The sequence below is a fragment of the Urocitellus parryii genome, chromosome 3, assembly GCF_045843805.1.
Source record: "Urocitellus parryii isolate mUroPar1 chromosome 3, mUroPar1.hap1, whole genome shotgun sequence".
Taxonomy (NCBI): Eukaryota; Metazoa; Chordata; class Mammalia; order Rodentia; family Sciuridae; genus Urocitellus; species Urocitellus parryii.
Window position 1 is genome coordinate 72,168,239 of NC_135533.1, and position 16,598 is coordinate 72,184,836.

Genomic DNA, 16,598 nt, shown 5'->3' on the forward strand with positions numbered 1-16,598 from the left:
TACTGTAGTTTCTTTGGAGTAATTAATTGTAAATGGCATTATGTTTATATTTCAGTTTATTAATTTTCATTGTTTCTATATAGAAATGTGACTGACTTTTGTTTTTGACTTACATTGTATTCTTCTATCTTGCTGAATGCACTTATTATTCCAGGAGGACTTCTTCAGATTCCTTAGAATTTATTGTGTAAACAGTCCTTTTGTTTCTATATAAGACATTTTTAAATTTCTTCATTTCCAATTCCTATATCTTTCGGTTCTTTTCCTTACCTTATTTTGTGGTTAGAATTTCCTGTGAATAAGAGTGGTGAGAGTGGACATCCTTGCCTTGTTCTTGATTTTGTGAGGAAGGCATTTAAGTACTGTATCAGCTTTATGTCTTTTGTAGGTATTATTTATCACGTTGAGTATGTTCTCACCTGTTCCTAATATGGCATGCATTTTTTTAAAAAACCATGAATGTTGTATTAACGTAGTTTTTAAACCTCTCTTTTATTTAGTCTGTTTTATTTATAAAATGATCACATTCAAAATGAACAAATTTTAGAGGTTTACTAAATATATAATTCAAAATGAACAAATTTTAGAGGTTTACTAAATATATAAATAATGTATCAAAATATAAAAAGTAATGTAACACAACATAACATACATAAGTAAACCAGTTTAAGGGGAAAAAATGAAGTCATAAGTAGAATTCACAAGGGAAAAATCAATTGAAGTTATAAGCAGAATTCATACACAAAATTCCTGTTTCTGAACACTTGCTAGGATTTCATGGTAATAGAATTTATGCCAGTTTTCACATTCAAAGACTGATATTGGCTTTGTTAAGACTATTCAACCTCTTTCAGGAAAGGTCTCTGGCTTATTCATACTGATTTTCCCTGGTTTAGCACACTATATAAACATCAGCAAATGAGACCATAATTTAATTAACTAATTTCCTGTTCATTCATTAACTTCATGCCTGTCCATTTACATCTACCAAAAGAGATTCAGGTTTCAACTTGTAGTCAGGTAAGAATATTTATGCTGAGTATAATCCTTAGCACCTTGGATATTTAATTTTAAGTTTCTAAAAGCATCTGTGTACAAAATCTACATGTATATCTTTACTATTATTCTCAGAGTTGGAAAACCACGTGTGTGTATGTGTGTGTGTTTTAAAAATATTTTTTAGTTGTAGATGGACACAATACCTTTATTTATGTATCTTTATGTGGTGCTGAGAATCCAATCCAGTGCCTCACATGTGCTAGGTGAGCATTCTACCACTGAGCCTCAACCCCAACCCGACATGTGTGTTTTTTTATGTGTGTCAAATACTAATGTTTGACTACAGACCATTCACAAAATTGTTAATGTCAAGTACTCTTCTAGCTGCTGAATTTTTTTCTTGAGAATATCCTACTAAAAAATAAAAAATAAAAAAATAAAAAAAAAACAAGGGAGAGAATTAAACAACAGCAGATGGGGTAGAGAGGGAAGATGAGAGGGAAGGGGAGGGGGGATAGTAGGGGATAGGAAAGGTAGCAGAATACAACAGTCATTAATATGTAAAAATGTAAACATTATGTAAAGATGTGGATGTGTAACCGATGTGATTCTGCAACTTGTATTTGGGGTAAAAAATGGGAGTTCATAACCCACTTGAATCAAATGGATGGAAGATGATATGTCATGAGCTTTGTAATGTTTTGAACAACCAATAAAAAAAAACAAAAAACAAAAACAAAGAGAATATCCTACTACACAGGTTGACTTCAAGCTTGAGAGGGGGAATTGTAAAGAAATTGTTTCTTTCTATTTTAAATAGCTGACTGATTTCCTTTTTTCAGTTTTGGTGAATACTTTCAACTGAGGTGATCAGTTGAACTATTATATTGTGGAGGCTTCTAAATTTTTATGCATTGGTTATCCATGGGAGAAATTAATATATGCTAGTCACCACAAAATTTTACTACTTAATGAGAATCAGAATGTAAAAAACATATCTTTTTCCCCCTATATTTTTTACTGGTGCATAATTGAAATGGTTGTTACATATTTGTACATGTGCACAATATAACAGTATAATTTGGCCAATGTCATTCCCCAGTGTTATCCTTTTCTCTTTTCTCATCCCTCTCTGGTCCCTTTCCTCTATTCAGCTGATCTCCCTTTGGTTTTCATGTGATCCCTCCCACCTTTCTTTTCCCTTTTCCTCTCTAGCTTCCATATATGAGAGAAAACATATGACCTTTGACCTTCTGAGTTTGACTTATTTTGCTTAGCATATTGGTCTTAAGTTCCATCTATTTTCCTGCAAATGACATAATCTTATTTTCCTTTATAAGAATAAAAACTCCATTGTATGTATGTATGTGTGTGTGTGTGTGTGTATATATATATATATATATATATATATATATATATATATATATTCCATATTTTCTTTATCCATTTGTCTGTTGATGGACACCTAGGCTGGTTTCATAGTTTGGTCATTGTGAATTGTGCTGCTATAAACATGGGTATGCATGTATCATTACAGTATGATGGCTTTAATTCTTTAGGATAAATACTGAGGAGTGGTATAGCTGGGTCACATGGTGGTTCCATTCCTAGTTTTTTGAGGAACCTCCATACTGATTTCTATTGTAGTCGTACTAGTTTACAATTCAACCAACAGTGTAGATGTGTTCCTTTTTTCTCCACGTCCTCTCCAGCATTTATTATAGTTTGTATTCTTGATGACTGCCATTTTGACTAGGGTGAGATGAAATCTCAGTGTAGTTTTGATTTACATTTCCCTAATTGCTAATGATGTTGAATTTTTTTTTCATATATTTTTTTGTGATTTGTATTTCTTCTTTTGAAAAGTATCTGTTTAGTTCATTTGCCCATTTATTTATTTATTTATTTATTTTCTTTTTGGTCATAAGTTTTTTGAGTTCTTTATATATTTTATATATTAATCCTCTGCCACAGAGGAACTAGCAAAGATTTTTCTCCCATTCTGTAAGATCTTTCTTCACATTCTTGTTTCCTTTGCTGTGAAGAAGCTTTTTAACTTGATGCCTTCCCATATATTAACTCTTGGCATTATTTCTTGAGCTTTAGTGGTCTTATTGAGAAAGTCATTACCTGTGCTATATACTGCAGTGTTGACCCTGTGAAGAAACATATCCTCTGATGTACTTCCTAATAGCCTGTGCTTTGGGTACACAAACCTCTCTGGGTCCTCTTCTGCCAAAGATCACTTTGTGACCTCACAAAAGTCACTCAACCTCTCTAAGCCTACATTTCCTCCCTTGAAACGTGGCAGACAATGGGTTGAAGATCATTTATGTTAGATGGTAATACAGTGCCTGTCCTATAGTAAGGATACTATAAATACATCAATTTAGTTATTATTTCTATAATCACTTATGATTTTCATACAACTCGTATGTAAGTGTTTTGAAGTGTTTCTTGTAAAAATAGAATTTGTATTCCTCTTGGAATTGTCTTGGCCCTGACCTGTAAATACATTGCAGGCATTGACTCTTAGAAAATTTCATTTTGATCTCAGTGAGGTTGCCTGGATGGGCTCAGTATTAGAGAAACTTATGTGTACATTTTTGCTAAATTTCTGGGACAATATCAAGTACATGAACATTTAATAAATGTTAGCATGCAACATCCTTTACTCTGTCTTTTCCTTCAGAGATTGATTACTTCATACAAACAGAAGTAACAAGATAGTGAAATGGGGTCACAGACTCAAAAATAGATGTAAGGTCCAGTTACTTTCATTTTTTTTCTTTTTTTAAAAACCACTCTATTTCCCAAAGTTATTTCATTATGTCCCATGATGTTCATATTCTTCACAATTAACATATTGACCTATTGGAAGCCTGGAGTTTGTTGCTATTAAAGGCTAAGTAAATTGCAGAATGTTTTCCTAGCAAGATCTTCTTGACTGTACCAAAAGAATGCTTTCTTAAATCTTATTGGAGTATATTGTTGTATTTTCTCAAATATACTCAGATGGCAGTGTTTCTTTTAAAACTATTCAAAGGCATTGGAAAAAAGCAGGAGCAAAATTAAGTTTGTAGTTAATATATCTACTTAAAGATCTTGCTGCAGATGACTGTTGCATTGACATACAACTGGAAGAAAGTTTGTCATAGCTACATGTGGTAGCACACACCTGCAATGCCAACAACTTGGAAGGCTGAGGATGGAAGGACAAAAGTTCAAGCCCAGCCTCAGCAACTTATGGAGCCTCTGTCTCCAAATCAAAAATAAAAAGGGCTGGGTATGTTCAGTAGTAAAGCACCCCTAGGTTCAATCAAAAAAAAAAAAAAAAAGAAAAAGAAAAAAGAAAAGAAAAGGAAAAAAGTCTGCTGTAATGCTTTTCCTTGCATGATAATTGAGATGCTGTCATTTGCTGCTTCCAGGAAAGGAGTGCTCGCAGGATGAGAGCACAGCCGCTGCCATCTTCACTGTGCAGATGGATGACTATTTGGGGGGCAAGCCAGTACAGAGCAGAGAATTGCAAGGCTACGAGTCTACTGATTTTGTTGGCTATTTCAAAGGAGGTCTGAAGTATAAGGTAAGCACCTCTCTCAGACAGTTTCAGTTTCTCCTCCTATTCAAGCATACCTCATGTCTTCATGAAATGAAAGTTCATTGAGGGCAGGTTTTTTTGTTTTTATTTTGTTTTACTCTGTTTTGTTCACTGATATAGTCCTACTACCTGACAGACACATAGTAGGTGCTCAGTAAATGCTTGTGGAATGGACTAAATTTATTTTGAGAGGTTAATTTTTAAGGAGATCTTTTGATTGCATCTTGACAAGAGAGCCCTTTAATATTTTGTAAAGTTATTTCAATAATTAAATATTGGTAACTTGCATCCTAACAGTTTTCATTTTTACTCTTCTGGAGAATCTCTGAATTTGGTGCAAGTAATCCAAGTCTTCAGAACCTGAATTGTTCTGGAACACCTTATACAGTATTTATAGCAATTACAATTTCAGTTACTGCAAAGAACAATACACATATTCCCCCAGTGTTGTGGTTCAATCTTAGATATAAAAATGAAACCACTGAGCTGAAAATATCTGAGGGTTAGCCACACAGACTCAGATACACATGCTTACACATGAACCCCAATATGGTGAAAATTTGGGCCTACTTTTTCTTCTGTTAGGTACAGGTTCTGGTACCTAAGTCTTTGATCCACTTTTAGTTGATTTTTGTGCAGGGTGAGATATAGAGGCTTAATTTCATTTTGCTACATATGGATTTCCAGTTTTGCCAGCATCATTTGTTGAATAGGCTATCTTTTCTCCAGTGAATGTTTTTGGCACCTTTATCTAGTATGACATGACCATATTTATGTGGGTTAGTCTCTGTGTCCTCTATTCTGTAGTACCATTGGTCTACAAGTCTATTTTGGTGCCAATACCATGCTATTTTTGTTACTATGGCTCTGTAGTATAGTTTAAGGTCTGATATCATGATGCCTCCTGTGTCACTTTTCTTGCTAAGGATTGCTTTGGCTATCCTGGGTCTCTTATTTTCCAAATAAATTTTATGATTGCCTTTTCTAATTCTATGAAGAATGTCATTGGGATTTTAGATTTTAATAGGAATTGCATTAAATTTGAATAGTGCTTTTGGTAGTGTGGCCATTTTGACAATATTCATTCTGCCTATCCAGGAGTATAAGAGATCTTTCCATCTTCTGAGGTTTTCTTCAATTTCTTTCTTTAGTGTTCTGTAGATTTCATTTTAGAGTTCTTTCACCTCTTTTGTTAGATGGATTTGTAGGTATTTTATTTTTGAGGCTATTGTGAATGGGGTAGTTTTCCTAATTTCTCTTTCAGTGGATTCATTGCTGATATATAGGAATGCATTTGATTTATGGGTGTTGATTTTATATCTTGATACTTTGATGAATTCATTTATTCTAGAAGTTTTCTATCGGAATTTTTGGATCTTCTAGATATAGAATCATGTCATCAGCAAATAGTGATAGTTTGAGTTCTTCTTTGCCTATTTGTAAGTTCTTTTATCTCTTTTGAAATCATTATTTCAAAATGACTCCAAAAGTGAGACTATTACATCCATTTTATTTAATTCATATGAATTCCTCTAGTTTATGTCAAATGGTTCTGAAACTTCCATCATGTTAATGAACCCAACTTTTGAAATAAGCAAGGACTTGTAGTTACTAAGAGCAGGTGCTGTAGCATTGTCTTAGTTGTGAACCCATTTCTTCCAAATGACTTGTTTGCCTTAGGGCAAACACTTAAGGTTTCTGTCTTAGATTCCCTTGAATGTACAATGGGCATAATAACAGCTTCCTCATCCAGGTGTTATAATGATTAAAGATTAAATTAAATAATAAAACATCTAAACAATACATAATCAATAAAGATTTAGGACATTATTAGTCCTATTGGCCATTGATATTGGAAAATAAAACTTCTGGATATATATTCAAAAGTAGACCTGATAAAAGTAATTTTATAGTTATAGGATACTTAGCTTCTAATAATTCAAGCCACCACAGATTAGCATTTTTTCAGAAAGAGGATGTCTGCAAATGGAGGTCAAATTTATCAGCAAGAAAAGCAGTTGACTATTTTATCAGTAGTGACATTGTACATGTGGAATATATGCAGTTGCAGCAATACTTGATAGTAAATGTGGAAGCAGAGATAACCACCTAGAAGATGGTTATGTCACACTGAATTTCATCCCATTATTAGTTGCAAGCTACAGGAATAGGTTAATCACTTTTTGTATATTATCTAATTTAATGTAAATTTTATATGGTACAGTTTCTATTATAACTTCCCTTTTAAGATAAAGCAAAGCTCAAAGAGGCTTACCAAGGTTTTGTAGCTAGTATGTGCCTGTGTGACCATGTGACTTCAGTGCTTAAAAGCTAGTAATCATTATACTAGGATGCTCTCAAAATAAGCCAATGATTCATATGCCAGGAAAAACTTTTAATTGAAGATTACCTTCTGGAAAAGTTTATTGTTTATTTGGACTGGGTAAAACTTGACAAAGTCTGCCATTACCTAGGCTACAGAAATCATATGAAGTTGCTATATGCAACGTAAATTGAGTTAGAAAATGCTAAGATCATCTTCCCGTCTCATTTTGTTGACTTGTGTCATTTCTTGCTGAGGTCTTTTGGGAGCCTGGGAACGTGTTACAGAGGCCTATTACTTACCACTGCTCCCTTTTATTAAATTTCTGATTAACATACTTTTCTCAAGCTCAGCAAGATGCCACTCTCAGCCATGGTTGTAAACAGGGACCATCAGACATCTGTCAGCTGGCAAACCTGTGTTTATGGTACCACTGATATGGAGGGTCATCCACTCTGCTTTAATTTTGACTCATGAAAGCAGAAAAGGATTAGAAGTTTCTAGCATTAATTCAAACAGTATTCATGGAATTACTATCTGACACAGATATATATATATATATATATATATATATATATATATATATATATAGAGAGAGAGAGAGAGAGAGAGAGAGAGAGAGAGAGCATGATTTTTTCCTTTGTGACTTTGTAGCATTAAATATTAGAGACAAGGTTATTTTTAAAAATAATAGCAAATTTTTAGATTACACATCACTTATGATTCACCCTGAGTTTAGCCTGAATATTATGGGTGTATCCTCAGTCTAAGTCTGCTCTATATTTTATAACATTTTTTTTCAGATCATAGTATTCTTTTCTATTTTTTAAACTCAGATCACAATGAATTTTACTTATTTAAAAACCCAAAATGGCCATAAACAATAATGTGTAGGTGAAAACTTGTATTTATTTTGTTATATAACAATTTATTCAGTCAAGAAATGTTACAATCTTGCAACATTAGGGACTAGGATATTATGATTTTTTAAAAAAATTTGAGGTTATAATTGTCCTGACTCAATATTTAACCTATTCCAATAAAACTTTTCTATTTATGAGGGCCTATTCTTGGAGAATGGTAGAAATTTAAAGTATATGTAAATTTAAAGAATGTGCCAGTGACTACATATGCAACTTAGTCCCTTATTTTGGATTTACTGTATATGTTTATATGATAAATTTGAAAATTAGACTCTTCTATAGATTACTTAATATAGCCAATTTTTTTTGACTATTGTGGAAGTCTGCAATCTATCCTTTATGATGCCTCTTAATTATGCACATTACTTCATAATTAATTATGGAAGTAAATATGGTTCCTAACATTTAATTAAAAAATAAAAAGGTAAATGAAATGATGATTGTGAATAATGCAAGAAGATGTAGTTGATACAGTATAAGTTTTTTTCTTTAGCATCTCCCAAATCCAGTGGTGTCCTGTTGTTTTGTTTTGGTTGGAGATGTGCAATCAGATAGTGTATCTCTCCTAACTTAAGGTAAAAATATTCAGTCTTAACATATTGGATAAGCTTTCTTTGCCAGAAAATGAAGAAGATCTTTGATATTTTAATATAAAAACAAGGATGCTGTCTGCATAGAAGCAGCACATCCCTGGCTGGATCCTACTCCCCTTCTCTGTCCTAACTGCAACCATGTCCTAATGTGGGTGCTTGTTCTCTGCTACTGTCATCTGTGCCTGTTCCCTCTGACTTTTCCAGCCTTCTGTTGCCTTCTTCCTTAAAGTATTATTATTATTATTCCTTTTCACTGATTAATGATTTGGGAATCACTCATTCCTGAGGGACAAGAACTACCACCCTTTCTTTTAGTTAATGCATCTGGGGTTTTCTTCCCTGAAGGTTCTCCGTAAATACTTGTGGTTTTTAAATAGAGTTTCTAAAACAGGAAGAACAAACAGAGCAAACCAACAAACAAACCTGTTGATTTACCAAGGAACTCTCTCCCTATTTAACTCTTTACATGGACTTATGTGGCTATTTTCTCCTGGTCCTTCAGGCACAGGTGGGCACAAACACCAGTGGTCTTATGCCTTGCCCTGACTAGTTAGCAGCCTCACCACTTTTCTCTGTTTTGTGTTGTGTCTTCCTCCCACTGATCAGGCTGGAGGTGTGGCATCTGGACTAAATCATGTTCTTACCAACGACCTGTCAGCGGAGAGGCTCCTGCACGTGAAGGGCCGGAGAGTGGTCAGGGCCACAGAAGTTCCCCTCAGCTGGAACAGTTTCAACAAGGGCGACTGCTTCATCATCGACCTGGGCGCAGTAAGTTTCATGTACACACACAGACATCTACAGGGAAGCAAACTGTTTTTAGATCACATTGGATGTACGTGTCATTGGAAATAATCACTTTTTTGTACATGATTGGAAAGAGGTCATGTTTACGTGAGATGCGATCATATGTGTAATGGGCAAATATTTAAATGGCACATAAAGTGAAACTTCAAAGGTTTTATGTTCTTTGGTAGGTTTACAAAAGTGATTTAGTTCTTCCTACCATAGAAGAGAAATTGAATGATTTTTAATTACATTTCCCCTTCATTCTGAACAGAGCTTCCTATAATTATTTTTGTCCTTAATTGTGTGGGAAAACGTGGTTTGTGGGGTGGGGGGTGGGGGTGGGTAGGGAGGAATGATTCCCTAAGCAATTGAAGGTTCTAGAATTTAAACTGAGCATAGGTGACTAAACAGCCTGCTGAAGAATTTTGGAGAACTATTTTAACATATATATACACAAACACATACTCGCCATACTGTTTCATGCTTTCAAATACCTTAGGGTTACTAGAAGAAAAGGAACAGGCACAAATATTAGGTATCTTCATGGCACGTTCAATGGCATCCAACATATTTTCTTCCAGGAAGAGGGGCCCGTCTAGTGTCAGGGATACTTATTAATCATTTTCATCATGGGGAAGAAGTATTATTGAATGGCTTCTATTAGACTCTAGTAGATAGGACTGAAATGTGTCTTCAAAACTTTGTAAGGTTTCTAAGGGGCATTCCTTACCACTGAAAATCAATGTTGCCAAGGAAACACAGAGAAGCTTGGAGCCTGTATATGATTCCCTCTCTTTCTCCTTGTGGTCACCATTCTCATCACCAGTCACATCAACATTCTCATAGTCCGGTCTTAAATTGTGGGACCAAACATTATATGGAGTCCTGACTCAGCCTGTATTTCTTCAGTTACTTGAGGTTTGGACTGTCTGTGGATCTTGCTCAAGGGTGCACAGCCAGTAAATGGTAAAGCAAGAATTTGACTCTAGGTATATCTGATTCTCATTTTAATTTACTGTATCTCCTTGGGAAGTATTTTGGGATAAAGCAACAGAGAGAAGCCAAAGGAGTTTATTCAGTATGCATAGAAGAGGGACCCTAAGGAGTCTCCAAATGAAGCTATCTGGTTAAGTTCTAATTAATCAGTTTGAATCTGGCAACAGTACAGACATGTGTTAATTTAATAAATAGAAAATACTCCCAAGGTATAAATGTCATCAATTTCCTTAAGTTAGAATGCATCTATAGTTTTATTACTGCTAGTAGGTAATCTGATTAGGGTCATACCAGATTTTATGTACCTTTGAGCTCTCAATAATATTTATGGCAGACTATAATTCTCAGTGTTGTATTTAGACACCTACACTGTAAAATGACAGTATTTTTGCCCTGAATCCTACATTAAATTTCAGGAGAAAGTCCTTTTCAACTTCAAAAACTAATTAATCTTCTTAGTCCTGATCTTCAGATCTAGACAAAAACAGCCTATTATCCTACTCTATTATCTCACACCAAAAATAAATAATGCAAAAAAATGGTCACAATTATCAGTAACCCACATAATTCCAAAGCAATTAATTACAGCAGTCTTTCAAAACCTATGCACAGGAATTATTTATCTTAACTTCTATTTATACTACTTACATTTTAAAGCCTTTTATAATTTATGGAATGTTTTTACATATAAAATGACATTTTAAAAAAGATGAGATCTCAGTTCTCATTGAAGTTACTGTGCTCTGATGTTCTCATCCTTTATAGGTGGATATCTGAATGGGTGATTTCTAAGGTCTCTAAAGAAATGGGACACTTTCCAATGATAATGGAATTTATCACTCTATTGATTGAAAGTAATTCTTTCCTAAAAACCTTTTTATGCCTAATGCAATTACTATACAAATGCAGTAATCTATTTAATTATCAAGAATAGTTTCCAATTCAGCTTTCCAACTCTCTATGATTTGATCTTGGGCAAATCATTAACCTCTGGAGCCTTTGTTTCCTCATTTTTTTAAACCTCTTAAATCTGGTTTCTAGTGCTACTTTTGGCCTTAACTGACTGTGATTCAGACTCATCTGATGCACAGTCACATCTGGGAAATGGCAGTTATCATTTAAGTTTTGAAAGGGAAACCGAAGCCTGTGAAGATGTGTGCAAGGCACTTGCATTCATAGCAGCTGAGGGTTGACTTGGGTAGGGACCTGGGTTGTTCTAGCCCTAGATCATATTCTCTTCACTATCCAAGTAAACTAGATATATTTTAGATGGCTTGGGATAACAGAATGTCTTGAAACAATTTCAGAATTTGCTGAATTAGGAATTGATGATACCTAATTTGGTGGAGATTCTATTGAGAGTCTCAGAATTCATTAAATCATTGATTATTTTGTACCACAAATACTGAATTTCCCCCAAAAGGTATACAAAGAAAAAGGGGGGACTTGTGAGAAACAGAAAGTTCAGTGGTCCATTTTTAAAATATACTACTTATCCTCAACTGGGAAGTAAGAGCCAATTGTAAACATTTTAGCTAGAGCCCTTCCCTTTGCCTCCCCAATTTATTTAAAAAAATATATTGAATTTCCACATGGGACAAATAGTTGGATGTTGTGGTAGGTGGCTTGTGGTTCTAGTGACACATCTCTCTTCCCATAGGTAGTTTCAACTTGTGGGAGTAATGACCCAAAATCCAGGCTCATATAAAGAGACAGTCTTTATTATAAGGTTCAAGGGCATTCACTTATTTAATAGTAAATTATCTTTATATAATTAATCATCTTTAATAACTCAGCTTTTCTCCTTGCAGACCTTGTAGAAGAGATATTTGGAATGATTTTGTTACCAAAGTTTTTGAATTTAGTTATTTCTTATGTCATGGAAGTTTCCTATATTCTAAAGGGATAGAAACCCTGATAGGAATCAAGCCCTGGATACCTATGTACGCTGGAAGAAATGCCCACATTATTAACCTTTAGCTGGCTGATAGCGTTGCCAAAAGCTTCTAAATGGTGATAAGATCTTGTGATTATCGATAATTTTATTTTTGGATTGTGCCACAGTAAACAAAGAAGTATATGGAACAACAATTTTCTGAACTATAATATTTTAACAGTCATTGAGTTGATTATTTAAAGACCACCTTCTGCATCAGGGGACACAAAATGGAGCCAATGCATATTGGTTATGATATTCTGCATGTTCTGTTTCCTTGTTAACTATTAACTTGTTTTATTACCCAGGTATGAAAAATATAGATTAATTAAATGTTCAAAGCCATCACCCAGCTCAAACCAGCTGACCCCAAACTAAGATTATAGGTATAATTTAAATCCCACAGTTTGAGAATGTTTAAGGATGTCAGCTTTTATGACAAATGGTCACAATTACTATACTTTTTTATATGCCTTACAAACATTTGCTCTCTTGTGGGGTTTTAGATTACAGTAGAGATTCCCTCTCACCCCCTCACCCTGAGGTATGAGACTGTAAAATTATCAGTTTAATCAGTGTGAAGGTTAAGAAAATCATGATTGTTTTAAAAATGATTTATGTATGTTATTTTAGTGTGTCATCTGAAAATAGTATAAGGCATGGCTGGATCTTAGCCATTCATAATTTACTGCATCTTTGGAAAAGTAATTTTGAAATATGCATTTTAATGTTGGTGAGTTTGTGAGTCCTTATTTTCCCACTAATTTAAAGAAAGATACAAGGTATTAGTAAAAAATTGAATAATAAATTAACTAACAAAGTTACAGCAAAAAATATGATAACCCAGCACCAGTAACTACAGAATATGAATGATAATGGAAAAAGCACATATTCTCAAGGTTTGAGATCTGGTGTAAACTCAGAGAAAAGTATGTCAGTAAGCCACTGATGAAGAATTAGGTCTAATAGCAGTAGGAGTTCCTGTCGTGAGTTACTGATCCTGATATTCTGCCTGTTCCGTTTCCTTGTTAACTGGTAACTGGTTTGGTCAGGCATGCAGCTTCGCCTCCTCTCCTGGCTATTTATAATCTATCACCCCTCCCCCACTGTTCAGTCATGTTGCTTTGAAAAAGCAGCGTCTACTTCCTCATTCACCAGTCTTTAACCCACATGTCTGGCTTTCACTCCCACCATTCTTTGGAAACTGTTTTTTGCCATGGGCATGAATGACCAGTGGACATCTTGATCTAATGATCCATTTGATCCTTGTGCTGCATTCGACACTAGCTGCTACCTAACTTCAGTTCTGTGCCTTTCCTGGCTTTCCTAACCTCCTCCCTTTGAGGCCCTGCTTTCTTCTTTGCATGGCTTACCCACCCCCTCCAATATATTTTAAAAGCAGTCTATGTTTAATGACTGTCCCTTCTTCATAAATTTTCCTGGAAAAACAAAACAAAACAAAACTCATCCTCACCCAAAGTGTTCACTACTATCCACTGGTAAACCTCAGTTTCATACTCCAGCTCAGACCTCTTGCCTGAGCTCAAGGTCAGTATTTCATGCTGCCTATGAGATATTCAGCTCCTGTACATCATGAGAACTTCAGACTCAACGAGTTCAGAAAAGGAAGTGCATCGTCTTTACTCTCATTTCAAACCAATTCTCCTCTTATTGTCCTTGCCTTGTTAACAGAACCTCCACTCACTTAGCCCCTCAGACTCCCATCCAGGAGTCATCCTGATAATTTCTCCTGGGAGCTCCACATTCGGTTACTGGCTGTCCTGGTTGATTCTGCCTCCTAACACCTCTGGTCCTTTCCATACCCTTTATGGCTGCTGATATGTCTCAGTGCCCCATGCACAACACATTCCCTCCAGTCACTATGCCTTTGCTCTCCGGGATGGTTTCCTTTGCCCAGAACCCTCTCCTCTCTGTGACTCCCTTCTCCAGCAAACATCCATTCTCATTTTATGCTAGGATACTCAACTCCCATGTCGTCTTGTTCACAATTTGTTCTCTGACTTCTTCCTCTTCTGCTTCTCCTGTCCTACATTCCACCCCTGTGGAGTCAGGTCTTAACTTTATTGTCACGGTACAGAGATTGGCTCTCAGCATTTTTCACACTATCATGAACCTAGTGTCTCGCTCATTTTGTTCCTCGTGTAATGCCCAGACTTAAAGCCAACAAATGCGTGTCTATCTGGAATAAAACATACTAGTCTAACATAGTGCTATGTCCAGAAATGTGATTTTCTTTTTCCTTCTATAACTCAACCTGGCCCTATTCACAAGCTCCTAGTATCATAGGAGAGTTGGAAAAAAAAGTGATGTTTGCCTTATTAAGATGAATTTTGTTAACCACTTAAAGCAATTCAGACTTATGCCACTAGTCACCTTTTCTATTCCTTAGGTACTAGGGATATTTATATAATATTATGGCCTGGGTATAGGGGTTGAGATTGAGGATGGAAGTATAAATCTAATTTATCTTCATTTACCTGTAGTCTTCATTGAAGCTCAGCCATGCCATTCATTCTTGGGCTTTGGCCTCTTTTCTCAAGACACTTTTTAGAGAATAGGCTTGGCCTAAGTTTGGTCTTCTGATGATATCATACCCTCACATCAAGGGAAAGCAAGACCCTTTCTGGTTCTTGGAGCCACGTTGTACTCTTCTCGGGAACTCTGTTTTGTTTTTCTCATGCCATACTGGAGAGATAGGACATTGTGTTCTCACTGTGGTCTGGAGAACTGTTCATAGTCATTTCTGCTCTAATTTTCAGACTCATGGATGACTCTATGAATGTATTGATCAGTTTTGTGCTACTATAACAAAATACCTGACATAATCAAATTAAAAAGAGCAAAAGTTTATTTTACCTCACAGTTTCAGAGGTTTCAGTCCATGTTTGGTTGGGTCAGTTGCTTTGGGGCCTGTTGTGAGGCAGCATATCATGGCAGAAATGTGTGGCAGAGGAAGCTACTTGCCTCACAGCAGGTGGGAAGAAAAAAAGAGAGGAAGATGAAAGACTGGACTCTGAATATCTCCTTCAAGGCACACCCCCATATAACCAGAAGACTTTTAAACTTTTAAAGACTCCACCACTTGCAATACTTGGGGACTGAGCATGGATTTTTGACAGGTACTTATTTAAACCCTGGTTATGACAAATCAAAAAGTGATTTGGGAAAAAAAAAGTGTTCTGAGCTCTTCTCAAAGATTAATTGCCTCTGGTCAGGTTTCCTAGTTTTCTTAATCTCCCTCTTTATTGTTTTTCAACCAGACAAAGGAGTCATACCTCATTTTTCTGTTCTTGCCTAATCTGTGGTTCCTACAGTTTGCTCTAGCACCTAGGGCCAAGGCTCTGCTTCTTGATATGCAAAACAAACTTTGACAGCATCCTCACTTCTCATGCCCCCCACCTCCCTGCACCAGAGAAAATGCTTTTCTCTAGCAAAATCAAGTTTCTTTTAATTTAAAACCATGTCAGTTTTCAGAGTTTTGTCTCTGCTGTGATTGAAAATGCTTGATTTAAACTGAAGACTGAGCAAACCATATATCTTCATGCTGGATAACTTTGTCCATACCCCCAAAGTAATGCCTAACACTAGATTTATAAGAGAAGAACCTTGAGGCAATAAGATAAGAAGAAAGGATAAATCTAATCTTAAATCTGTTTAAAGTGCCCTGCAATAAAAATATGGCCAAGAGGCATTTATTGTGTGCTTAGTATGTGCTGGGTGAATGGAGTGTAGGGGTGAAGAGCAGGCAGCCTTTGCCCTCTGGATACTGTTGAATGGTTTGAGGCAAGGCTACATTCACAAGTGTGACAAAGTGCAATGGGGGAGTGAGGGCACTGGAGTAGGGGTACACATGCCTTGAGGTTGGAGAATGGATGAGGGCAATAGACAGCATGCAGGGTGCTAGGATTTCTGCTTTAATTCTCAGTCATGCTTTATATTAGAATCATTGGAAAGGGCTTTTTTTTTTTTTAAAGATAAACATAAGAATACTCACTGCAACATTCTTTTAAAACTTTTTTTTAGTTGTTGTTTTTTTAGGGTTTTTTGTTGTTGTTGTTTAGTTATTTTACTTTTTTATATGTGGTGCTGAGAATCGAACCCAGTGCCTCACACATGCTAGGCAAGTGCTCTATCATTAAGTCACAGCCCCAGCCCCAAGAGGTTAAAATAATGATTCTTGTTCTTGTAATGTGATCCCTAAAAATACTGATTTTTAATGTTTGGGGATGGGACTTTGGTGTGGGTGAGTTTTAAGCCCTGCCTCCCTGGTTTATTCCAACATACAGTGAATATTGAGAACCACTTTCATACAGGGAATGTCTAAAGGTGCTGGATTATTCAGGGTCATATGCATGAAGAATATGTCATTCAGTTATATAGCTGAGTCACCAGTGTAGGTGGCAGGCAGAAATGGCTTTTGATA

General features: G+C 35.6%; 1 protein-coding gene across 1 annotated transcript in view; it reads left to right on the forward strand.

The window, feature by feature from the left end:
* Positions 1-16,598, forward strand: part of Scin (scinderin) — a 75,582-nt gene that overhangs the window by 5,046 nt on the left and 53,938 nt on the right. Inside the window, exons 2-3 of the mRNA XM_026408303.2 lie at positions 4,428-4,582; positions 9,043-9,204. Of these exons, the coding sequence (XP_026264088.2) occupies positions 4,428-4,582; positions 9,043-9,204 (317 nt within the window). The remainder of the gene's footprint in view (positions 1-4,427; positions 4,583-9,042; positions 9,205-16,598) is intronic.